This window comes from Salmo salar, chromosome ssa21, assembly GCF_905237065.1.
Source record: "Salmo salar chromosome ssa21, Ssal_v3.1, whole genome shotgun sequence".
NCBI classification, from domain to species: Eukaryota; Metazoa; Chordata; class Actinopteri; order Salmoniformes; family Salmonidae; genus Salmo; species Salmo salar.
In genome coordinates, this window is record NC_059462.1 from 255,625 (window position 1) to 281,363 (window position 25,739).

General features: G+C 42.4%; 1 protein-coding gene across 8 annotated transcripts in view; it reads left to right on the forward strand.

Annotated features, from left to right (window-relative positions):
- The window catches only part of LOC106581613 (E3 ubiquitin-protein ligase MYCBP2), a 383,302-nt gene that overhangs the window by 32,609 nt on the left and 324,954 nt on the right, over positions 1 to 25,739 (forward strand). For all 8 annotated transcript variants that reach the window (XM_045704972.1, XM_045704966.1, XM_045704969.1 and 5 more), the window contains 3 exons: positions 11,248 to 11,457; positions 17,257 to 17,410; positions 18,587 to 18,783. In XM_045704972.1, the coding sequence (XP_045560928.1) occupies positions 11,248 to 11,457; positions 17,257 to 17,410; positions 18,587 to 18,783 (561 nt within the window). The remainder of the gene's footprint in view (positions 1 to 11,247; positions 11,458 to 17,256; positions 17,411 to 18,586; positions 18,784 to 25,739) is intronic.

Consider the following 25,739-nt stretch of genomic DNA (forward strand, 5'->3'; position numbering starts at 1 on the left):
GAATTCTCATTAACGCGCATCTCCAAGGTCACTGTTCCCAGCCTGACCACTCACAAAATCTCCTGCTGTTCTTCGCCCAGAGACAGGAGACACGTCATTCCACTTTCTGGCGCCTTCTGAGAGCCAATGGAAGTCTTAGAAAATGTCACGTTACAGCAGAGATGCTGTATTTTCGATAGAGATGCAACAGAAGGACAAGAAATTGTCAGACAGGGCACTTCCTGTATGGAATCTTTTCAGGTTTTGGCCTGCCATATGAGTTCTGTTATACTCACAGACACCATTCAAACAGTTTTAGAAACTTTAGGCTGTTTTCTATCCAAATCTACTAATTATATGCATATTCTCGTTTCTGGGCAAGAGTAGTAACCAGTTTAAATCGGTTAAATTTTTTATCCGGCCGTGCAAATACTGCCCCCTAGCCCCAACAGGTCTTAAGGGTAGAGAAAGCTTGTTGGACACTAAGAACGCTTTGTTGTAGAGCATTTAACACAAAATCCAGGGAGGGGCCAGCTGAGTGTAAGACTATCATCTGCATATAAATGGATGAGAGCGAGCTTCCTACTGCCTGATTATTGTCTTTTGTTGATTTTATATAACATTCCAACCTCGTTTAGCATGATCTATTCAATTAAGGCACAATTCTATTTGTATTAATTTGCATCACTGTCAATGACATATACTTATATTTTGAAGGCTAACCGCAAAGTCCACTATTGTGGCTAATCCTTATTGTGGCTAGCTTCACGTAGATGGGTCCGACCACCATTAACATTTACATTTAAGTCATTTAGCAGACGCTCTTATCCAGAGCGACTTACAAATTGGTATTCACCTTATGATATCCAGTGGAACAACCACTTTACAATAGTGCATCTAAATCTTCAGGGGGGGGGGGGGGTAGAAGGATTACAGAGGTGGGGTTTCAGGTGTTTCCGGAAGGTGGTGATTGACTCCGCTGTCCTGGCGTCGTGAGGGAGCTTGTTCCACCATAGGGGTGCCAGAGCAGCGAACAGTTTTGACTGGGCTGAGCGGGAACTGTGCTTCCTCAGAGGTAGGGGGGCCAGCAGGCCAGAGGTGGATGAGCGCAGTGCCCTCGTTTGGGTGTAGGAACTGATCAGAGCCTGAAGGTCTCGGAGGGAGGAGGAGGGAGGAGAAGGTGGCAAAGAGCTTCCTAGGGTTAGAGGCAGATGCTTGGAATTTAGAGTGGTAGAAAGTGGCTTTAGCAGCAGAAATAATAAATAAGAACTGTCTTATAAATTAGGGTTATTTTAGATGACACATGGCTATATAGTTAGCCAGCAAATGATAGCTACAGAAATGGATTATGTTGTTTTGCTATGTTTTTGGGGAAGAACATTGTTTGCATGACATCGCCGAAGTTTGTTTTACCTTTTATTTAACTAGGCAAGTCAGTTAACCTGTTAGGGCTAGGCGGCAGTATTGACACGGCTGGATAAAAAACATACCCGATTTAATCTGGTTACCACTCCTACCCAGTAACTAGAATATGCATATACTTATTACATATGGATAGAAAACACCCTAAATTTTCTAAAACTGTTTGAATGGTGTCTGTGAGTATAACAGAACTCAAATGGCAGGTCAAAACCTGAGAGATTCCTTTACAGGAAGTGGCCTGTCTGACCATTTCTTGAACTTCTTTTCCATCTCTATCATTTACTAAGGATCTCTGCTCTAACGTGACACTTCCCACGTCGTCCATAGGCGCTCAGAGCCCGGGAAAAAACAGAATGTCGTCATTCCAGCCCCAGGCTGAAACACATTATCGCCTTTCTCAAGTGGCCGATCAAGGGACACTGGGCTTATGCGCGTGACCCGACCGCCCCCGCCTTTGGGATTTTTTCCTCTGTTTGCCGAAAAGGAGATTCCCTGTCGGAATATTATCGCTTTTCTACGAAAAATGTCGTAAAAATTGATTTTAAACAGCGGTTGACATGCTTCGAAGTACGGTAATGGAATATTTTGAATTTTATTGTCACGAATTGCGCCATGCGCGCGACACTTCTTTACTATTTCGGATAGTGTCTGGAACGCACGAACAAAACGCCGCTATTCGGATATAACGATGGATTATTTTGGACCAAACCAACATTTGTTATTGAAGTAGCAGTCCTGGGTGTGCATTCTGACGAAGACAACAAAAGGTAATCAAACTTTTATAATAGTAAATATGATTATGGTGAGTGCTAAACTTGCCGGGTGTCTAAATAGCGAGCCCGTGATGCCTGGGCTATGTACTTAGAATATTGCAAAATGTGCTTTCACCAAAAAGCTATTTTAAAATCGGACATATCGAGTGCATAGAGGAGGTCTGTATCTATAATTCTTAAAATAATTGTTATGCTTTTTGTGAACGTTTATCGTGAGTAATTTAGTAAAATGTTAGCGAATTCCCCGTAAGTTTGCGGGGGGTATGCTAGTTCTGAACGTCACATGCTAATGTAAAAAGCTGGTTTTTGATATAAATATGAACTTGATTGAACAAAACATGCATGTATTGTATAACATAATGTCCTAGGGTTGTCATCTGATGAAGATCATCAAAGGTTAGTGCTGCATTTAGCTGTCTTCTGGGTTTTGGTGACATTATATGCTGGCTTGAAAAATGGGTGTCTGATTATTTCTGGCTTGGTACTCTGCTGACATAATCTAATGTTTTGCTTTCGTTGTAAAGCCTTTTTGAAATCGGACAGTGTGGTTAGATTAACGAGAGTCTTGTTTTTAAATAGCTGTAAAATAGTCATATGTTTGAGAAATTGAAGTAATAGGATTTTTAAGGTTTTGAAAATCGCGCCACAGGCTGCCAGTGGCTGTTACGTAGGTGGGACGCAAGCGTCCCACCTAGCCCATAGAGGTTAATAACAAATTCATATTTTTAATGACGGCCTACCGGGGAACAGTGGGTGAACCGCCTTTTTCAGGGGCAGAACGACAGATTTTTACCTTGTCAGCTCGGGGATTTGATCAAGTTCAACGCCCAGAGCTAGCTAGCTTTTTATGACCTGCACTGTAGGTGTGCGAGACAACTTTACCAGCTTCATAGCATACGTTTCGATGAATTGTTGTGGCATATGAAATACGAGTGATAGTGTAATAACTACATAAAAAAAAATATATATATGAACGCGTTAAATTATTAGGTGACGTGCAGTCATATTCAGGTCCTGACTGGTCAACAAGCTTATTTGACACGTCAAATCGTGTTCTTTGGCGTGTATCTTTTTCGACATGCAAAGACCCAAACGGCATTCCATAGAAATCCTGGTTGAGAATGAAACCACTGACCAACGAAACAGCACAGCATGTAAGTGGAAGAAATGGGTTTTGGTTATGTTTTGCTGGTAATGGGGACATACGTAAATGCCAACAAAATTACTTTTGTGTGTGTGTGTTTAACCTTGTATTTAACTAGGCAAGTCAGTTAAGAACAAATTCTTATTTACAATGACGGCCAAACTCGGACGACTCTGGGCCAATTGTGCGCTGCCCTATGGGACTCCCAATCACGGCCGGATGTGATACAGCCTGGATTCGAACCAGGGACTGTAGTGACGCCTCTTGCATTGAGATGCAGTGCCTTAGACCGCTGTGTGTGTGTTAACTATTTCAGTGTACTAGAATTCTTAAAAGGCTGATAAAATTTAAAATATTTGTTATCGGTGTCAGGTTTTTTTGTCAAGGAAAATTTCGGATATTGGTATCGGCCAAAAATGTCAGATTGGTACATCACTAACTGTGATGTCTCTGATACTATCCAGCTCTCCATGTTTCTTTAAGATGGCAGGTAGGCCTGTCCTTGTGTAATTATACGCTCTGATGGCCAGTCAAATATGATTTTCTCCAGTCACGAACATCCCAGTAGTAATGGATAATCTCCTTTCACGACGTCGACTGGCAGCTTTTCAGTTTCTGTTTAACTGAACTGTGACCTCAGTGATGCCTCTCACAGCGACAGATTCACCTGTCTAAGTCTATATTATGATGTGTGCTGTCTGAAGTGGAATGTATGTCAGTATCTTTTTGTAGGCTGTCTGACACGAGATGCAGCTGCCACTGTGTCAAGCTTCATACGCACTGTCTGCCCTTCTAGCAAGGGATAGTCATAGTAGCCGTGCGGCCCTACAGCAACAGTCAGTATATTCAGTACGACTTCCTTGTCTGAGTCGCTCACCTCGGTGTTCTGTTGCTCAACAGCGTGAGCAGTTGATCTTGTTTTTTGTTGTCGGTCTTTTATGTTTTCTCCTGAGTTTTTTTTGGTTTTTCTGCATCCTCATTCGATGTGGCCCTTTTTTTACCACAGGTTCGGCAATCCGTGTCCTTACACCAGCATGTAAACACCAGATGTCACACCTTGCCCCAGCAGAAGCATGTTCCTTGCTTTCCCCTTCCTTGCTTTCCTTGATTTTCAGTTGCAACTTTGCATTTTTTGTGATTAACCCAACTGCAGAGCCTCTAGCAGCTAGTTCCATGGACACACTGACTTCTATGGCCTTTACTTTAAGTCAGTCTCTCTTGTGGAGCTTCACTCCCTAGCCCACGTACTAGTCGGTTTCTCTAATGGTGTCATTTAGAACAGAGATTCTAAACTGGGAGGTTTTGAAACTTACTCCAGGCTGAACTTTACTAAAGCCAGGTAGAAAGTGTGCTGAAATTTATAATGAACCTATAATTTTATCTCAAATGTTTTACACCATTTAGTATTTTGAATACAGAGCTAATTAGCAGCACTATTTAGCGGATTTGGTTGATTTTTGTGGTCTCAAACCAGTGTGTTTACTAACGTTCTTCAAGGATATGGGCAACATTTTTTATTGAACCTTTTATTTTGACAGTGAGTTTAACGATTTTCAGGTCTGAGCCCCATGACTTCACCTGGGCCATGTGAGGATTCACTTAATTCCTTACTACAGCTCTCTGCCCCACTTATTGCAGAACTGTTGACCTAGATTACCAGTCAAAAGTTTGGACACACCTAGTCATTCCTGGCTTTTTCTTTATTTTTACTATTTTCTACATTTGTAGAATAATAGTGAAGACCTCAAAACTATGAAATGACACATGGAATCATGTAGTAAACAAAAAACTGTTAAACAAATCAAAATATAGTTTATATTTGAGATTCTTTCAAAGTAGCCACCCTTTGCCTTGATGACAGCTTTGCACACTCTTGGCATTCTCTCAACCAGCTTAGCCTGGAATGCTTTTCCAACAGTCTTGAAGGAGTTCCCAAATATGCTGAGCACTTGTTGGCTGCTTTACCTTCACTCTGCGGTCCGACTCATCCCAAACCTTAGCAATTTGGTTGAGGTTGGGGGATTGTGGAGGCCAGGTCATCTGATGCAGCACTCCATCACTTTCCTTCTTGGTCAAATAGCCCTTACACAGCCTGGAGGTGTGTTGGGTCATTGTTCTGTTGAAAAACAAATGATAGTCCCACTAAGTGCAAACCAGATAAGATGGTGTATCGCTGCGTAATACTGTGGTAGCCATGCTGGTTAAGTGTGCCTTGAATTCTAAATATATCTCAGACATTGTCACCAGCTGTAGCACCATCACACCACCTCCTCCATGCTTCACAGTGGGAACCACACATGCAGAGATCATCCGTTCACCTATTCTGCGTCTCACAAAGACACAATGGTTGGAACCAAAAATCTCCAATTTGGACTCATCAGACTGAAGGACAGATTTCCACTGGTCTAATGTCCATTGTTTGTGTTTTTGGCCCAAGCAAGTCTCTTCTTATTGATGTCCTTTCGTTGCTGCCATGCTATGTTGTTGTCTTAGGTCTCTCTTTATGTAGTGTTGTGGTGTCTATCTTGTTGTTGTTGTGTGTGTGTGTGTGTGTGTGTGTTCTATATTTTTATTACATTTTTAATCCCAGCCCACATACCCGCAGGAGGCCTTTTGCCTTCAAGGATATGGACAACATTGGCCATCATTGTAAATAAGAATTTGTTCTTAACTGACTTGCCTAGTTAAATAAAAAGTAGTGGTTTCTTTGCAGCAATTCAACCATGAAGGCCTGATTCATGCCGTCTCCTCTGAACAGTTCATGTTGAGATGTCTTACTTAAACTCTGTCAAGTATTTATTTGGGCTGCAATTTCCGAGGCTGGTTACTCTAATGACCTTATCCTCTCCAGCAAGGTAACTCTGGGTTTTCCTTTCATTTGGAGGTGCTCATGCGAGCCAGTTTCATCAGAGCGCTTGATGTTTTTTGCGACTGCACTTGGAAGTCAATTTCAAAGTTCTAGAAATGTTCTGAATTGACTAACCTTCATGTCTTAAAGTAATGATGGACTGTTGTTTCTTTTTGCTTATTTGAGCTGTTCTTGCCATAATATGGGCTTAGCCCCATTTGGAAAAAGACAATCTTCTGTATACCACTCGTACCTTTTAACAACACAGCTGATTAGGTCAAACTGATTAAGGAGGAAAGACATTCAACTATTTAACAAGGCACACCTGTTAATTTGATGTCTTCACTATTATTCTACAATGTAGAAAATAGTAAAAATAAAGATAAAGCCTGGAATGACTAGGTGTGTCCAAACTTGACTGGTACTGTATATTAGAGGTCGACCGATTATGATTTTTCAACACCGATACCGATTATTGGGAGGCCAAAACATCCGATACCGATTTGAATCGGCCGATGGTTGTTTTTTTTGTTATTTTTTTAAAACTTTTAATTTTTTTATTATTATTATTTTTTTTTAAATTTATAATAATGATAATTACAACAATACTGAATGAACACTTATTTTAACTTAATATAATACATCAATAAAATCAATTTAGCCTCAAATAAATAATGAAACATGTTCAATTTGGTTTAAATAATGCTAAACAAAGTGTTGGAGAAGAAAGTAAAAGTGCAATATGTGCCATGTAAAAGAGCTAAGGTTTAACTTCCTTGCTCAGAACATGGGAACATATGAAAGCTGGTGGTTCCTTTTAACATGAGTCTTCAATATTCCCAGGTAAGATGTTTTAGGTTGTAGTTATTATAGGAATTATAGGACTATTTCTCTCTATACGATTTGTATTTCATATACCTTTGACTATTGGATGTTCTTATAGGCACTTTAGTATTGCCAGTGTAACAGTATAGCTTCCGTCCCTCTCCTCGCTCCTACCTGGGCTTGAACCAGGAACACATCGACAACAGCCACCCGCGAGGCAGCGTTACCCATGTAGAGGAAGGGAAACAACTACTCCAAGTCTCAGAGCGAGTGACGTTTGAAACGCTATTAGCGCACACCCCGCTAACTAGCTAGCCATTTCACATCGGTTACACCAGCCTAATCTCGGGAGTTGACAGGCTTGAAGGGGTGGGTATAATTTGTGGAATGTTCCAACAGGGATCTGTTCCAAAAAACGTAAAGTAAAAGGTTGCCAACCAACAACGCATACAAAGTAGCAACGCATACAAACCTAGCTAACTAGCTGCCGAATAGGCATCAACTCACCACGTAGCTTATTCTTAATGTTTGTCTATAGGCAACCAGAGTGAGGACAGACATTTTTCGGAATGAACGTCATGAGTGAAAAACGCAATGAAATGGACCACTCACTACCTGGTATCTTATTCTGCCGCTATACAACTTTGTATGCGTTGTTTTTTGCCAACCTTGTTATTTACGAAGTTTTTGGAATAGATTCCTGTTGGAACGTTCCACAAATTATACCCACCCGGCTTGAAGTCATAAACAGCTTGAAACACAGCGAAGAGCTGCTGGCAAAACGCACGAAAGTGCTGTTTGAATGAATGCTTACGAGTTATGTTATGTCATAATTACGTAAATTCTGGCAAATTAGTTCGCAACGAGCCAGGCGGCCCAAACTGTTGCATATACCCTGACTCTGTGTGCAATGAACGCTAGAGATGTGAAACAATTTCATGTTAGCAGGCAATATTAACTAAATATGCAATATTAACTAAAAATATATACTTGTTTATTGATTTTAAAGAAAGGCATTGATGTTTATGGTTAGGTACGTTGGTGCAACAACAGTGCTTTTTTCGCAAATGCGCTTGTTAAATCAACACCCCGTTTGGCGAAATAGGCTGTGATTCAATGATAAATTAACAAGCACCGCTCGATTATATGCAACACAGGACACGTTAGATAAACTAGTAATATCATCAACCATGTGTAGTTAACTAGTGATTATGTTAAGATTGATATCTTATAAAAAAACTAAGTTTAATGCTAGCTAGCAACTTACCTTGGCTTCTTGCTGCCCTCGCGTAACAGGTAGTCAGCCTGCCCTGCAGGCTCCTTGTGCGTTGGATTGGATTTGTAACCGGAAGGTTGCAAAAACGAATCCCCGAATCCCCCCTGAACAAGGCAGTTAACCCCTGTTCCTAGGCCGTCATTGAAAATAAGAATGTGTTCTTAATCTGACTTGCCTAGTTAAATAAAGGTGTCAAAAAATAAATAAAATAATCGGCAAATCGGTGGCCAAAAATACCGATTACCGATTGTTATGACAACTTCAAATCGGCCCTAATTAATCGGCCATTCCGATTTAATCGGTCGACCTCTACTTTAATGTTACAATTGTTTCTGGTGTTATCCCTAAGATCTGCAAAGCGGCACCTGTCTTCCCCCTACATAAAGGATGAGATCCTTCTGACTTAGATACTAGTGTCCAATCATCTTGCCTTTCCAGAGTTTTAGAATCCCTGGCCAACTGTCAGCTAAGACTTCTCACTCACTTCTTAATCTGCACCAATCCGGTTTTAGAACGGCTATGATTGTTTTAATGTTAAATTGATTAGATCATAATAATCATTGTGCTTTCCAAGGCCTTTGAAACTGTTGACGATCATACTCATTCAAAGGTTTGAGAATTATCTGTCAGATAGAACAGTGAGATTTCTGATGGTGTTTAGTCTGGATTCCATAATATTATGGGTCGGTATTGGAACCTGTTCTTTTGACTATTTTTTTTAAATAATATTGGGCTATCCGTTAACTTTTAATGTTCATTTGTATGCAGACAATACTTATGTATGCCATTGCCCCAATTGTAGACCAGGTGTTGTTAGAGCTGCAATCTGACTTTGTTGCCTTCCAGAAAGCCCTGGTTGGTTTAAAACCTGTACTTAATGTGGGCAAGACAAAATGCATGTTCTCCAATTCTTGCTTGTTTTTCAGATGGATTAGATATTTATTAATTTAAAGGTTCTCCCATTGATCGGGTTCCCTTCTATAAATATCTGGGGTTTTGGATTGACAAGGATTTAACGTTTTAAAAAGACATACTGATGAGCTAGTTAAAAAGCTAAGATTTAAAGTGGCCTTTTTGTAAAATAGAGCATTGGGGAACGTCCCGCCCCCCCACTGTGTGTGCCTTGTCTATTTCTATGGCCACAAGCACTGTTCATGACACAAACTGTTCACACCCCTCTTGTTGGTGGAGAGAGTTTTGCAGGTTTAAAGCTTATTTCCTGCAATTCTACACATTTTGTCACGGGGTGCAAAGTAAATGTTGCAGTTTTAAAGCAAATATTCCTGCAATTCTCTATACATTTTGCTCTGTCTAATGTATGTTCATGTGATATTTGAGTGACCAACAAATTACAACTATCTATGGGCTAAAAAACCTAAATAAAAAAACTTTAGCTGACCTGGGCTAGTTGATATATGCAATGAATAACATGACGAGGAACTGATGATGCACTACCCACTTTTGAAATTGCACCTTGTGCATTCTGTTATTACAACTTTCAAGTTCCTTTAAAAAAAAATTGTGGACCCACGTGCCCCACCCTAGGGGGGGACACCCCACAGTTTGGGAACCACTACTGTAGAGCACTTCACTATTCCCTTTTTGGGGAAGTACAGAAGCTTCCAACCTACCTAACTTTGTTGTTGCGGTATAAAGACATGAGTTACCAAACCCATTCATAGGGTTGGTTAACTCTTGAGGTTCGTCAGGTCTCCACCGAATTCGGCAATCCGCTTTTGTTTTAATGCACCTCACTGCTGGATACATTTCCGGAACTCATTACAATTAGATGTTCTGGTGCCACTCGTGCAGTTTAGGGTGTTAATTGAGGACCTAGTGGCTGAGGACTGTAACGGTTTTTCATACATTTGTGTTTTGTATTGATTGCTGTTTTGTTTGACGTTGTATTGATTGTGATCAGGGCACCCTTGGGAATGAGACCGTTTCAATGGTTTTCCCCTGAATAAATAATCTAATAATTATATAGATGCACAGTGAAACATTAAAACCTTTCTCATATTGAGTTGCCCTCAGAACAACCTCAATTAATTGGGGATGAGCTATAGTACAGTCAAGTGTATATAGTTTAGTAGAGTACAGTAAATTGCACTGTACTCTAATCTCTTGTACTGTAATGTACATGGGATGGTGTCAGTAAGAGCCAGGAGTGGTGACATTAACTGGAGAGAGAGGGGTTGTCCAGACTTTTTTAACACTCTTGCTTTGACAACCATGCGACAGAATGAGAAATAAATCAGTTATTAGCTGAACATAACAGTATGCCAGTGCAAGGGAGTACAGCAACAGGTGACTCAACTGTAGTTTGACTACTATGAATTCCCATTGTAGCCAATTCAGTTGCAGTCATTCTGTTACTGATTTGGTAACATTGTGTTTTAATCACTTAAATCATAAACCAAGTTGTCATTAAAAACAGGAATTGGTAAGTCAACCTTCAGTTGTTAGTTCTGTGAACTTTCATTTTTCTCCCTCGTGAGGGAGAGAAATTAGAAAATATCTTAAAAGATGTGGGTTTTTGGTAACATAATTATAAGACCTTAGGCAATATTTCTTAAACTTAGAGAAGGCAAATAAGTTCTGCAAAGCGACATATATTAGTTGGCAGGGGTCTTCAACATGGTTGTGTTGAAGTATTTCTAGTACCTTTATAATACTTTTTCCGCTAGATGTTTTCTAAGACACCTTTTCCTTCAATTTGACCACAATGTTTGGGGGGGGGGGGGATAGAAAATGGTTGAAATGTATTTATGCCATCATTTGTAAAAAATAGACTCTTAGCTTTTTTTTGACTCCACATTTGAAGTGCTCATGGGGGCATTTCCAGGTAAAAAGCCCCATCTTCTCTTTTTTGATGATGGCTTAAGGGCCAGCACACCTCCATTGTGACTGCTGAGAAAAAATCATAGTAATAGTTTATTTGCGAGTCATGGCTGTATTTTTCACACTCTCTCTTCCACAGACGGAGAACCTTGATATGGTCTTCTGCATGCCGGAAATCAAGCTGCATAGCAACCCATCGGTGTTCAACGTGTACTGCAACGTGCGCCACTGCGTGCTGGAATGGCAGCAGCGGGAGGCGTCCCTGGCTCTGGCCTCTAGGAGCTCTATGCAGAGCGGCGACTCGGACAGCGAGGAGGAGTTCCGTGAGCCCGCCAGCAAGCTTCCCAAGGTAACCAATTTCTTCTGTTATGTTACTTCAGAAGCAGAGGGACGGGAACAGGGTTGGTGGAAAGGTAGAAATAGAATATGACAGACATGTTGCTTTATTTGTTTTTTGATACCAGGTTTGCTGTTCACTTGCACTATATAAGATGGAAGGGAGTTCCGTGCACTCATGGCTCTGTATAGTACTGTACGTTTTCTTGAATTTGTTCTGGACCTGGGGACTGGGAAAATACCCCTGGTGGCATGTCTGATGGGGTAAGTGTGTGTGCCAGTGCAGTGTGTAAGTTGACTATGCAAACTATTTTGAATATCTACCACATTAATGTGTCTTATAAAATCAAGAAGTGACGCAATCGGTCTTTCCTCCACTCTTATCCAAGAGAGACTGGCATTAATATTAGCACAATGAAGAGCAAGACTTGCCACTCTGTTCTGGGCCAGCTGCAGCTTAACTAGTTATTTCTTTGCAACAATTGACCATATTACTAGACAATTATCAAGATAAGATAAAACTAGAGCCTGCAGGACTTGCTTTGTGGCGTGTGGTGTCAAATCTCTATTACGGACAGACATCTCCCCATCTTTACAACCCTTGAATCTATATATGTTTTGACTGTGACAGTTTACAATCTAAAGTAACGCCAAGTAATTTAGTCTCCTCAACTTGTTCAATAGCCACACCATTCATTACCAGACTCAGCTGAGGTCTAGAACGTAGGGAATGATTTGTACCAAATACAATGCTCTTAGTTTTAGAGATGTTCAGGACCCGTTTATTACTGGCCACCCATTCCAAAACAGACCAACTAATTGTTAAAGTTTTCAGTGACTTCATTAGCTGTGGTTGCTGATGCGTATATGGTCGAATCAGCAGCATACATGGACACACATGCTTTGCTTAATGCCAGTGGCAGGTCATTGGTAAAAATAGAAAAGAGTATGGTGCCTAGAGAGCTGTCCTGCGGTACACCACACTTTACATGCTTGACATTAGAGACGCTCCCATTCAAGAAAACCCTCTGAGTTCTATTAGATAGATAGCTCTGAATCCACGATATGGCAGAAGTTGAAAAGCCATAACACACAAGTTTTCTCAACAACAAGTTATGGTCAATAATATCAAAGGTTGCACTGAAATCTGACAGTACAACTCCTACAGTCTTCTTGTTATCCATTTTTTTTTCAACCAATCATCAGTCATTTGTGTCAGTGCAGTACATGTTCAGTACCCTTCTCTATAAGCATGCTAAAAGTCTGTTGTTACTTCGAGAAATAGCATTGCATTTGGTCAAACACATTTTTTTCCAACTGTTTGCTAAGTGCTGGCAGCAAGCTGATAGGTCTGCTGTTAGAACCAGTAAAGGCCGCTTTACCACTCTTGGGTAGCGGACTGACTTTGGCTTCCTCTAGGCTTAGATTAAAGATATGACAGATAGGAGGGGCTATAGTCAATTGTCAATGCCAGGAGGTTTGTAATTATTGATCCATAACGATTTTACCACCTCTCCCACACTAGCTTTACAAAATTCAAACTTGCAATGCTTTTCTTTCATTATTAGTTTGTTTATGCATGAGTACAATTGCTCACTGTTTGTTGTTGGCTGTGTTTACACAGGTAGCCCAATTCAGATTTATTTCCCCCTAATTGTTCTTTTAACCAATCAGATCTGCTCTGAAAAAGATCTGATATGACTGGTTAAAATACCAATTAGTGGAACAAATATAAGAATTGTGCTGCAGCCCATGTGACAACAGGGACTGGGCTAGCCTGGGAGCCAGATCACTCTTCTTTTCAGACTGCAATTAGCCTCTCATCGATGGCTAATTGGTGGCTGCTGTTGCCAGGTAAATATACTGCTCAAAAAAATAAAGGGAACACTTAAACAACACAATGTAACTCCAAGTCAATCACACTTCTGTGAAATCAAACTGTCCACTTAGGAAGCAACACTGATTGACAATACATTTCACATGCTGTTGTGCAAATGGAATAGACAACAGGTGGAAATTATAGGCAATTAGCAAGACACCCCCAATAAAGGAGTGGTTCTGCAGGTGGTAACCACAGACCACTTCTCAGTTCCTATGCTTCCTGGCTAATGTTTTGGTCACTTTTGAATGCTGGCGGTGCTTTCACTCTAGTGGTAGCATGAGACGGAGTCTACAACCCACACAAGTGGCTCAGGTAGTGCAACTCATCCAGGATGGCACATCAATGCGAGCTGTGGCAAGAAGGTTTGCTGTGTCTGTCAGCGTAGTGTCCAGAGCATGGAGGCGCTACCAGGAGACAGGCCCGTACATCAGGAGACGTGGAGGAGGCCGTAGGAGGGCAACAACCCAGCAGCAGGACCGCTACCTCCACCTTTGTGCAAGGAGGAGCATTGCCAGAGCCCTGCAAAATGACCTCCAGCAGGCCACAAATGTGCATGTGTCTGCTCAAACGGTCAGAAACAGACTCCATGAGGGTGGTATGAGGGCCCGATGTCCACAGGTGGGGGTTGTGCTTACAGCCCAACACCGTGCAGGACGTTTGGCATTTGCCAGAGAACACCAAGATTGGCAAATTCGCCACTGGCGCCCTGTGCTCTTCACAGATGAAAGCAGGTTCACACTGAGCACATGTGACAGACGTGACAGTCTGGAGACGCCGTGGAGAACGTTCTGCTGCCTGCAACATCCTCCAGCATGACCGGTTTGGCTGTGGGTCAGTCATGGTGTGGGGTGGAATTTCTTTGGGGGGCCGCACAGCCCTCCATGTGCTCGCCAGAAGTAGCCTGACTGCCATTAGGTACCGAGATGAGATCCTCAGACCCCTTGTGAGACCATATGCTGGTGCGGTTGGCACTGGGTTCATCCTAATGCAAGACAATGCTAGACCTCATGTGGCTGGAGTGTGTCAGCAGTTCCTGCAAGAGGAAGGCATTGATGCTATGGACTGGCCCACCTGTTCCCCAGACCTGAATCCAATTGAGCACATCTGGGACATCATGTCTCGCTCCATCCACCAAAGCCACGTTGTACCACAGACTGTCCAGGAGTTGGCGGATGCTTTAGTCCAGGTCTGGGAGGAGATCCCTCAGGAGACCATCCGCCACCTCATCAGGAGCATGCCCAGGCGTTGTAGGGAGGTCATACAGGCACGTGGAGGCCACACACACTACTGAGCCTCATTTTCACTTGTTTTAAGGACATTACATCAAAGTTGGATCAGCCTGTAGTATGGTTTTCCACTTTAATTTTGAGTGTGACTCCAAATCCAGACCTCAATGGGTTGATAAATTGGATTTCCATTGATTATTTTTGTGTGATTTTGTTGTCAGCACATTCAACTATGTAAAGATAAAAGTATTTAATAAGATTATGTCATTCATTCAGATCTAGGATGTGTTATTTTAGTGTTCCCTTTATTTTTTTGAGCAGTGTATTAAAGTGTACTGGGCTATCTAGCTTAGGTCTTCTTACACCTGTTATCCCAATATATTGGAACCTACCCTTGATCCATAAAGCTTCTCAAGGTCAGAAAGAATGGTACAAATTGGGATAATCTAAATCATCACAATTGTCCTAAAATAAAAAAATGCATCTTGAGTTCACATAAATAATCAGTTAGCAAAATATTAGTTGGAAGGTGGACTCTTAAGCAATGTTCTCAAATGTTTTGGCCGCACTGAGCAAATTTCAGGTGTGCTGAGCGCAAACTTGCACAGAATTTTCACAACGTTCAACTTCTGGCGCATCTTTGTAGATACTGGGGCGGCAGGTAGCCTAGTGGTTAGAGCGTTGTACTAGTAACCGAAAGGTTGCAAGATCGAATCCCCAAGCAGACAAGATAAAAAATCAGTCGTTCTGCCCCTGAACAAGGCAGTTAACCCACTGTTCCTAGGCCGTCATTGAAAATAAGAATTGGTTCTTTACTGACTTGCCAAGTTAAATAAAGGTAAAATAAGAGGCCGTACCCACTTTAATTTACAGTTTTAACAGTGGCCAAGTAGGCTACTGTGGCTATTTGATCCTAATGTAGACATACCAGAGTGGCCATCATTAAAAAAAACTATGGAGAAAATGCATCCCATAACATTTTAGCGGTTCTATTATTCAGCCTACAGTAGCTGCCAATGTGGGCCTATATTCTGAGGCTTTTGAAAAAACTTTCAGGGCTTGACATTAACCTGTTATCCACTTGTCCTGACTGAACATTTTGTTTGATGCAAACTACTTTACAAAATACAGTTAATTATTTTTCCCATACCATTACTACAGAGAATCAGACAAATTATGTTACCCTCTGCCTATTGGCTACTTAGTTTATTCAAGCCGGTCTCAGAATACAGCACTGCCCCTTTTAAGATGTAAAAAAAGCTCTTTTACCTGACTCACTTTTCAAAGATGGCTAGAAATGAACAGGTTTGGGGTTCTTGTAGGACGCAATCACTCCCACATTACTGACTACATGCAGCTCTCGCTTTGATCTCAAAACAAGGGCGGCATAATGAACAGGTTTGGGGTTCTTGTAGGATGCAATCACTCCCACATTACTGACTACATGCAGCTCTGGCTTTGATCTCAAAACAAGGGCATAATAATCGCGGCCACTCATGCTGTAAAACAGTCTCGTTCAAATAGTCTGGGTAGCCATTGGATTAGCTGTTCAGTTTTATGGCTTGGGGGTAGAAGTTATTTAGGAGCCTCTTGGACCTCGACTTGGCGCTCCGGTACCGCTTGCCGTGCGGTAGCAGAGAGTCTATGACTAGGGTGGCTGGAGTCTTTGACAATTTTTAGGGCCTTCCTCTGACACCGCCTGGTATAGAGGTCCTGGATGGCTGGAAGCTTGGCCCCGGTGATGTACTGGGCCGTACGCTCTACCCTCTGTAGTGCCTTGCGGTCGGAGGCCGAGCAGTTGCCATACCAGGCAGTGATGCAACCAGTCAGGATGCTCTCGATGGTGCAGCTGTAGAACCTTTTGAGGATCTGAGGACCCATGCCAAATCTTTTGTCTCCTGAGGGGGAATAGGTTTTGTCGTGCCCTTTTCACGACTGTCTTGGTATGCTTGGACCATGTTAGTTTGTTGGTGATGTGGACACCAAGGAACTTGAAGCACTCAACCTGCTCCCCTACAGCCCTGTCGATGAGAATGGGGGTCATGCTCTGTCCTCCTTTTCCTGTAGTCCACAATCATCTCCTTAGCCTTGGTTACGTTGAGGGATAGGTTGTTATTCTGGCACCACCCGGCCAGGTCTCTGACCTCCTCCCTATAGGCTGTCTCATCGTTGTCGGTGATCAGATCAGATCACTGTTGTGTCATCAGCAAACTTAATGATGGTGTTGGAGTCGTGCCTGGCCATGCAGTCATGAGTGAACAGGGAGTACAGGAGGAGACTGAGCACGCACCCCTGAGGAGCCCCCATGAGGAGGATCAGCGTGGCGGATGTGTTGTTACCTACCCTTACCACCTGGGGGCGGCCCATCAGGAAGTCTTAGTACCAGGTTCCTTAGCTTAGTGATAAGCTTTGAGGGCACTATGGTGTTAAACACTGAGCATTCTCAGAATAGCATTCTCACATAAGTGTTCCTTTTATCCAGGTGGGAAAGGGCAGTGTGGAGTGCAATAGAGATTGCATCATCTGTGGATCTGTTGGGGCGGTATGCGAATTGGAGTGGGTCTTGGGTATCCGGGAGGATGCTATTGATGTGAGCCATGACCAGCCTTTCAAAGCACTTCATGGCTACCGATGTGAGTGCTACGGGGCGGTAATTATTTAGGCAGATTAGCAGTTATCTGATAATTGTTTGTTTTCTCTCTAGATCATTGGCATTGGTCTGTGTGGGGTGTTTGAACTGATCAAGGAGACTCTGTTCTCCCACCCCTCACTGTGCCTGCGCAGCCTGCAGGCCCTGCTGGTCATGCTGCAGGGACAACAGCCAGAGGGCTTCCAGACCGAACCTCCTGATGTACTGGGTGAGTACTAGCGCACACATGCATGGGAAGACTCATGCACATGCTTTTATTTGTTTTAACCTTTTTTTTAACTAAGCAAGATAGTTATGAACAAATTATTATTTGCAATGACGGCCTACCCTAGGCAAACCCGAGACGAGGATGGGCCAATTGTGCGCCGCACTATGGGACTCCCAATCACAGCCGGTTGTGATACAGCCTGGATTCGAACCAGGGTGTCTGTAGTAATGCCTCTAGCATTGAGATGCAGTGCCTTAGACCGCTGTGCCACTCGGGAGCCCAATGCTAGGGTCGGGCAGTAAATTGTATTTTACTATATACCGGTATTGACGCACGGACCAGTTTTGATTTTGTACTTTACATTCTATAACGGTATTTCAGTGTTTGCTTTGTTGAATGTAATAACTGAGAAATGGAACTTGAAAAAATTATGGCAATCGTCTGTTAAAGCCAGTACGAGACTTCTAACAGCTGAGAACGGCTAATGAGCCTCAAGAGCACACCCTTTCTTTTGTTCAAACAGGCGGAGATAGACAGTGTGTTCATAACAGTTCAACTATTCTACCTTGTTATCTAGCTAATAGATCCAAGTTGCCAAGACTTGAAATATGAAGACAAAATGGCAACTCACTAGCATGTGGGCTTGTGCTTGAGAGAGAGTATGCTATCTGTGTTAATTTTCTGTATTCACCTGTTGCAAGAGTTTGGTCATTATCAGTGGATGTGTATTATGCATGGTTCTGGTTAAATTTGTAACAAAAGTGGCATTTTCATAGAATGACTTGAAAGCTAGATCAGTGATTGCTGCAAAAAGGCAGGTTATTTTGATAAAATACTTGTATTATTAGTGGGCCTTAGGGTTGTAGAAGGCGTATATTTACGAACACACACACACAGTATGTTTTTCAATCCTCGTGAGGGCCTGAAATAAATTTCCATTCAAAATCCTATTTTCCCTAAATATAATCCGTTAACCCAACCCCTAAACCTAACTCCTTATGCTAATTGTAACCCTAACCCACAAGCTTAAAAAGTAGCCTATTTCCACACGAGGGAGAATTTACCGTGTTTTACTACTAAATAGACACCCACTCGCACGCACTTGTGCAGACACAGGTATGCACACACATATTGCAGACACACAGCCTTTCCTAACCCTCCGTCTCCTCACTACAGAGTCTCTGTTCCACCTGCTGCTGGAGACAACGGTGCATAGCACAGGGATGAATGACCCCACGGGGCAGGCCCTCACCGCTCTCTCCTGCGCCTGCCTCTTCAGCCTGGTGGTGTCCTGGGGAGACACGGGCAAGACCCTGCAGGCCGTCTCCGCCATCCTCACCAACAACGGCAGTCACACCTGCCAAACTATCCAGGTGAGACAACGTGGCGCAATGGAACACTAAATGACACGACACACTTCCTATACAACCCCACTCAGGTTAGACACAGGTTAAACCTGCCCCATACCTCTCCATGCATTTAAGTTAACCTGTTAGGGCTAGGGGGCAGCATTTGCACGTCTGGATAAAAAAAATGTACCCGATTTAATCTGGTTACTAATCCTACCCAGTAACTAGAATATGCATATACTTATTATATATGGATAGAAAACACTCTAAAGTTTCTAAAACTGTTTGAATGGTGTCTGTGAGTATAACAGAACTCATTTGGCAGGCAAAACCCTGAGACATTTTCTGACAGGAAGTGGATACCTGATGTGTTGTATTGACTTTAAACCTATCCCATTGAAAAACACAGGGGCTGAGGAATATTTTGGCACTTCCTATTGCTTCCACTAGATGTCACCAGCCTTTACAAAGTGTTTTGAGTCTTCTGGAGGGAGATCTGACCGAACAAGAGCCATGGAACGATGATGTCCCATTAGACACCTGGCGCGCGAGTTCATGTTGGGTACCCTCGTTCCAATACGTTATAAAAGAGTATGCATTCGTCCACCTTGAATATTATTCATGTTCTGGTTAAAAAAGGCCCTAATGATTTATGCTATACAACGTTTGACATGTTTGAACGAACGGAAATATATTTTTTCCCCTCGTTCATGACGAGAAGTCCGGCTGGCTTAGATCATGTGCTAACAAGACGGAGATTTTTGGACATAAATGATGAGCTTTTTTGAACAAAACTACATTCGTTATGGACCTGTGATACCTGGAAGTGACATCTGATGAAGAGAATCAAAGGTAATGGATTATTTACATAGTATTTTCGATTTTAGATCTCCCCAACATGACGTCTAGTCTGTATCGCAACGCGTATTTTTCTGGGCGCAGTGCTCAGATTATTGCAAAGTGTGATTTCCCAGTAAGGTTATTTTTAAATCTGGCAAGTTGATTGCGTTCAAGAGATGTAAATCTATAATTCTTTAAATGACAATATAATATTTTACCAATGTTTTCTAATTTTAATTATTTAATTTGTGACGCTGACTTGACTGCCGGTTATTGGAGGGAAACGATTTCCTCAACATCAATGCCATAGTAAAACGCTGTTTTTGGATATAAATATGAACTTGATAGAACTAAAAATGCATGCATTGTCTAACATAATGTCCTAGGAGTGTCATCTGATGGAGATTGTAAAAGGTTAGTGCATCATTTTAGCTGGTTTTATGGTTTTGGTGACCCTGTCTTTGACTTGACAAAACATTACACACAACTCTTGTAAATGTACTGTCCTAACATACTCTAAATTTATGCTTTCGCCGTAAAACCTTTTTGAAATCGTAAAACGTGGTTAGATTAAGGAGATGTTTATCTTTCAAATGGTGTAAAATAGTTGTATTTTTGAAAAAATTGAATTTTGACATTTATTTGGATTCAAATTTGCCGCTCTTGAAATGCACCTGCTGTTGATGGAGTGCACCACGGGTGGCACGCTAGCGTCCCACCTAGCCCATAGAGGTTAACACAACACACATCCTATACGTACAACCCAACTCACACAGGTTAGACATAGACTATACCTCCCGATAGCACCCAATATACAGTGGGGGAAAAAAGTATTTGATCCCCTGCTGATTTTGTATGTTTGCCCACTGACAAAGAAATGATCAGTCTATAATTTTAACCTTAATGACTTGGAGAAGATCTGCAAAGAGGAGTGGGACAAAATCCCTCATGAGATGTGTGCAAACCTGGTGGCCAACTACAAGAAATGTCTGACCTCTGTGATTGGCAACAAGGGTTTTGCCACCAAGTACTAAGTCATGTTTTGCAGAGGGGTCAAATACTTATTAAAATGCAAATCATTTTATAACATTTTTGACATGTGTTTTTCTGGATTTTTTTGTTGTTATTCTGTCTCTCACTGTTCATATAAACCTACCATTAAAATTATAGACTGATCATTTCTTTGTAAGGCAAACGTACAAAATCAGCAGGGGATCAAATACTTTTTCCCCCCACTGTAGGTGAGACGACACACGCATCCTAGAAGTTCGACCCCGCCCCCTCATCCAGATAGATTAGGTGACCTACACTACCAGTAAAAAGTTTTAGAACACCTACTCCTTCAAGGGGTTTTTCTTTTATTTTTACTATTTTCTACATTTGTAGAATAATAGTGAAGACATCAAAACTATAGAATCATTTAGTAACCAAAAAAGTGTTAAGCAAATCAAAATGTAGTTTATTTTTGAGATTCTTCAATTAGCCACCCTTTGCCTTGATGACAGCTTTGCACACTCTTGGCATTCTCTCAACCAGCTTAGCCTGGAATGCTTTTCCAACAGTCTTGAACGAGTTCTCACATATGCTGAGCACTTGTTGGCTGCTTTTCCTTCACTCTGCGGTCCGACTCATCCCAAACCATAGCAATTTGGTTGAGGTTGGGGGATTGTGGAGGCCAGGTCATCTGATGCAGCACTCCATCACTCTCCTTCTTGGTCAAATATCCCTTACACAGCCTCTGGGTCCTGGTGGAAAAACAAATGATAGCCCCACTAAGCCCAAACCAGATGGGATGGCGTATCACTGCAGAACGCTGTAGTAGCCATGCTGGTTAAGTGTGCCTTGAATTCTAAATAAATCACAGACGGTGTCACCAGCAAAGCATCACCACACCATAACACCACCAACTCTATGCTTTTACGGTGGGAAATACACATGCGGAGATCATCCGTTCACCCACACTGCATCTCACAGACACAACGCGTACTTCTCCATCTGACTCTCCGCCAATGCTGCTGTTTTGGATTGAGAAACTGACGATACAACAATGCAACAAATACATTGATCATCTCAGCAAGGTTTTACCTGTGGTCGTGGAGCTGGGGGGAAGTGCAACTGAAATGTAGCTGAGATGTAGTTGAAATAAACATCTGCATTTTGAAAGAATTCACTTATTTTTATTAACAAAAGCATAAAGATATTGATGAAAAAATACTGTATATGCGTCTATATGCGTGTTCCATGGTCCAGCTACAGCTTCTTCTGACAACGTAGAAAAGTTTTTATGGGATACACATAAGGCAATTCTAGATCTTGTGGCATATTTTTGTTAAACTATAACCAATTCAATGGAATTGCAGCCCTTTGCACGCACAGTGCATTCTTCCATCACATGTATAGCTAATTCTCAAGTTCTTGCACGCTAATGAGATGCTATTGAGCCCACACTACTACACTGTCTGAGCGAAGGACTACATGCTTTCAGGTAAGTTTTTATTACAATACTGGGTGGGGTGAATATATTTTATGACATACATGATTTTTTGTTAACTGATAAATGGTAGCCAACAGCAGTGTTTAAATCCTTTCTAACTTAACAATTTCTGGTAGTTAGTTTTTGTTACCATGTGGGTTTTAGCTTGAGCCTGCTAACTGAGTGTTAATTCACCTGTTTCCATACATGTTTCATTTTAAAATATTTAACTTATAAAGGAGTTGTTTAATCTAACTGCTATTTATCTGTACATGGAATTGAATTTGGGTTTTTTACAAAAAAAAATCTAATCTTTACAGGAAAATGCCACGAGCACTATCTGATGTGTGGAGACATTTCACTGCAGCTAATGTATAAGGAAAAGCTGTGTACATTTGCAAATACTGTGCCAAATCATATGTGAAGAATGCAAAAAATTGCATAAAGTTCCCTCAGCCCTCAGAACAAGCAACCTCTGACAAAAGTCCCTTTACTTCTATTTGGGGTGAAAATGATGAATCAGACACCTTAACGATAGCAACAGCTCATGGTCCTCCTGGAATAATTCGTTTTTTTGACTCAATGGAGGAACGTAGTCAGAGAAATGCTGATTAATGTCTTGCTCGAGCTGTGTATGCAACTGGTTCACCTTTTGATGCTCACAGGCAATGTGTATTGGAAGAGATTTCTGAATGTTCTTTGCCCAGCATACACGCCTCCAACCAGACATGCTTTATCTACTAATTTGCTGGATGCAGAGCTCAACAGAGTTCAAGTGAAGGTCAAGCAAATCCTAGAGAAAGCAGACTGTATTGCAATCATCTCTGATGTGTGGTCAAATGTTTGTGGGCAAGGAATAATTAACTACATCTCCACCCCTCAACCAGTAGTCTACAAGAGCACAGACACAAGGGACAACAGACACACCAGTCTCTGCATTGCAGATGAGCTGAAGGCAGTCATCAATGACCTTGGATCACAGAAGGTATTTGCATTAGTGACAGACAATGCTGCGAACTTGAAGGCTGCTTGGTCTAAAGTGGAGGAGTCCTACCCTCATGTCACACCCATTGGCTGTGCTGCTCATGCATTGAGTCTCCTCTTCCAAGGACATCATGGCACTGAAAACAATGGATACACTCTACAAGAGAGCCAAGGAAATGGCTAGGTATGTGAAGTGTGATCAAGTTATAGCATCTACCTCAGCAAGCAAAGTGAGAAGAATAAGAGCACCACATTGAAGCTGCCCAGCAACACCTATTTCGGTGGTGTTGCCATCACGTTTGTCAGTCTTCTGGAGGGGAAGGAGTCTCCAAGAAATGGCCATATCACAGTCTGCCGATATGGACAGCCCCATCAAGAGGATCCTCCTGGATTATCAAATCAAATCAAATTTATTTATATAGCCCTTCGTACATCAGCTGATATCTCAAAGTGCTGTACAGAAACCCAGCCCAAAACCCCAAACAGCAAGCAATGCATGTGAAAGAAGCACGGTGGCTAGGAAAAACTCCCTAGGAAAAACTCCCTAGAAAGGCCAATAACCTAGGAAGAAACCTAGAGAGGAACCAGGCTATGAGGGGTGGCCAGTCCTCTTCTGGCTGTGCAGGGTGGATATTATAACAGAACATGGTCAAGATGTTAAAATGTTCATAAATGACCAGCATGGTCAAATAATAATAATCATAGTAGTTGTCGAGGGTGCAACAAGCACGTCCGGTGAACAGGTCAGGGTTCCATAGCCGCAGGCAGAACAGTTGAAACTGGAGCAGCAGCACGGCCAGGTGGACTGGGGACAGCAAGGAGTCATCATACCAGGTAGTCCTGAGGCATGGTCCTAGGGCTCAGGTCCGCTCAGGTCCTCCGAGAGAAAGACAGAAAGAGAGAATTAGAGAGAGCATATTTAAATTCACACAGGACACCGGATAAGACAAGAGAAATACTCCAGATGTAACAGACTGACCCTAGCCCCCCAACACATAAACTACTGCAGCATAAATACTGGAGGCTGAGACAGGAGGGATCAGAAGACACTGTGGCCCCATCCGATGATACCCCCGGACAGGGCCAAACAGGCAGGATATAACCCCACCCACTTTGCCAAAGCACAGCCCCCACACCACTAGAGGGATGTCTCCAACCACCAACTTACCGTCCTAAGACAAGGCCGAGTATAGCCCACAACGATCTCCGCCATGGCACAACCCAAGGGGGGGCGCCAACCCAGACAGGAAGACCATTATGTATTTTGGGAGAGTGGTAAGCAGCCTAAAACTCCTGAAACCTATAGCAGTAGCCATTGCACGGATTGAGGGAGACAATGCCACCCTGTCTGACTTTGACTCTGCTTGCAGATGTAATACAAGAAATCTGTACTGCCCTGCTTATTTCACTGTTTCAAGCAGAGGAACTGCAGTTCTGAAATACATCAAAAGTGAAGACTTCTGCCTGAAGCCCATACACGCCGCAGCATACAAGTTGGACCCCAAGTATGCTGGCAAGAGCATCCTGCCTTGCGGAGAGATCAACAAAGCCTATGGTGTCATCACTGCTGTGTCTCGCCACCTTGGCCTGGATGAGAGAGAGGTTCTTGGCAGTCTAGCAAAGTACACTTCCAAGTAAGGGCTTTGGGATGGAGATGCAATATGACAGTCGTGCCAACATATCTCATCAGCCACCTGGTGGAAGGGACTTTGTGCATCCGAGGCTCTTTCCCGTTGTCTCTATCATCCTCCAAATCCCACCAACATCATCCGCCACGAAGCACAACTGGTCCTTGTTTGGGAACACACACACACACACACACACACGGGTTGAAAAATTGGTGGCCATCTGGGCAAATTTGAGGCTTTTTGAGTCTGACAACAAGCCATCCTCAACAAGGTTGGAAAGTGACAATGAAGATGAGGCATATGTTTTCACTCCTTTTGCTATGAAGCCCCTAAATAAGAACTGGTGCAACCAATTACCTTCAGAAGTCACATAATTAATTAAATAAAGTCCACCTCTGTGTAATCTAAGTGTCACATGATCTCAGTACATATGCACCTGTTCTGAAAGGCCCCAGAGTCTGCTACACCACTAAGCAAGGGGCACCACGTAGCAAGCGGCACCATGAAGACCAAGGAGCTCTCCAAACAGGTCAGGGACTAAGTTGTGGAGAAATACAGATCAGGGTTGTGTTATAAAGAAATATCAGAAACTTTGAACATCCAACGGAGCAACATTTAAATCCTGCCAATAGAGGGCCGCCCACCAAAATTCACAGACCAGGCAAGGAGGGCATTATTCAGAGGCAACAAAGAGACCAAAGATAACCCTGAAGGAGCAGCAAAGCTCCACAGCGGAGATTGGAGTATCTGTCCATAGGACCACTTTAAGCCGAAAACTCCACCGATCTGGGTTTTATGGAGGAGTGGCCAGAAAAAAGACATTGCTTAACCTCTCTAGGGTAGGTGGCACCAAATCGTCCCACCTACGTAACAGCCAGTGTAATCCCGTGGCGCGTTATTCAAAAACCTCAAAAATGCAAAAACTTCAATTTTTCAAACATATGACTATTTTACACCATTTTAAAGACAAGACTCGTTAATCTAACCACACTGTCCGATTTCAAAAAGGCTTTTTAACGAAAGCAAAACATTAGATTATGTCAGCAGAGTACCCA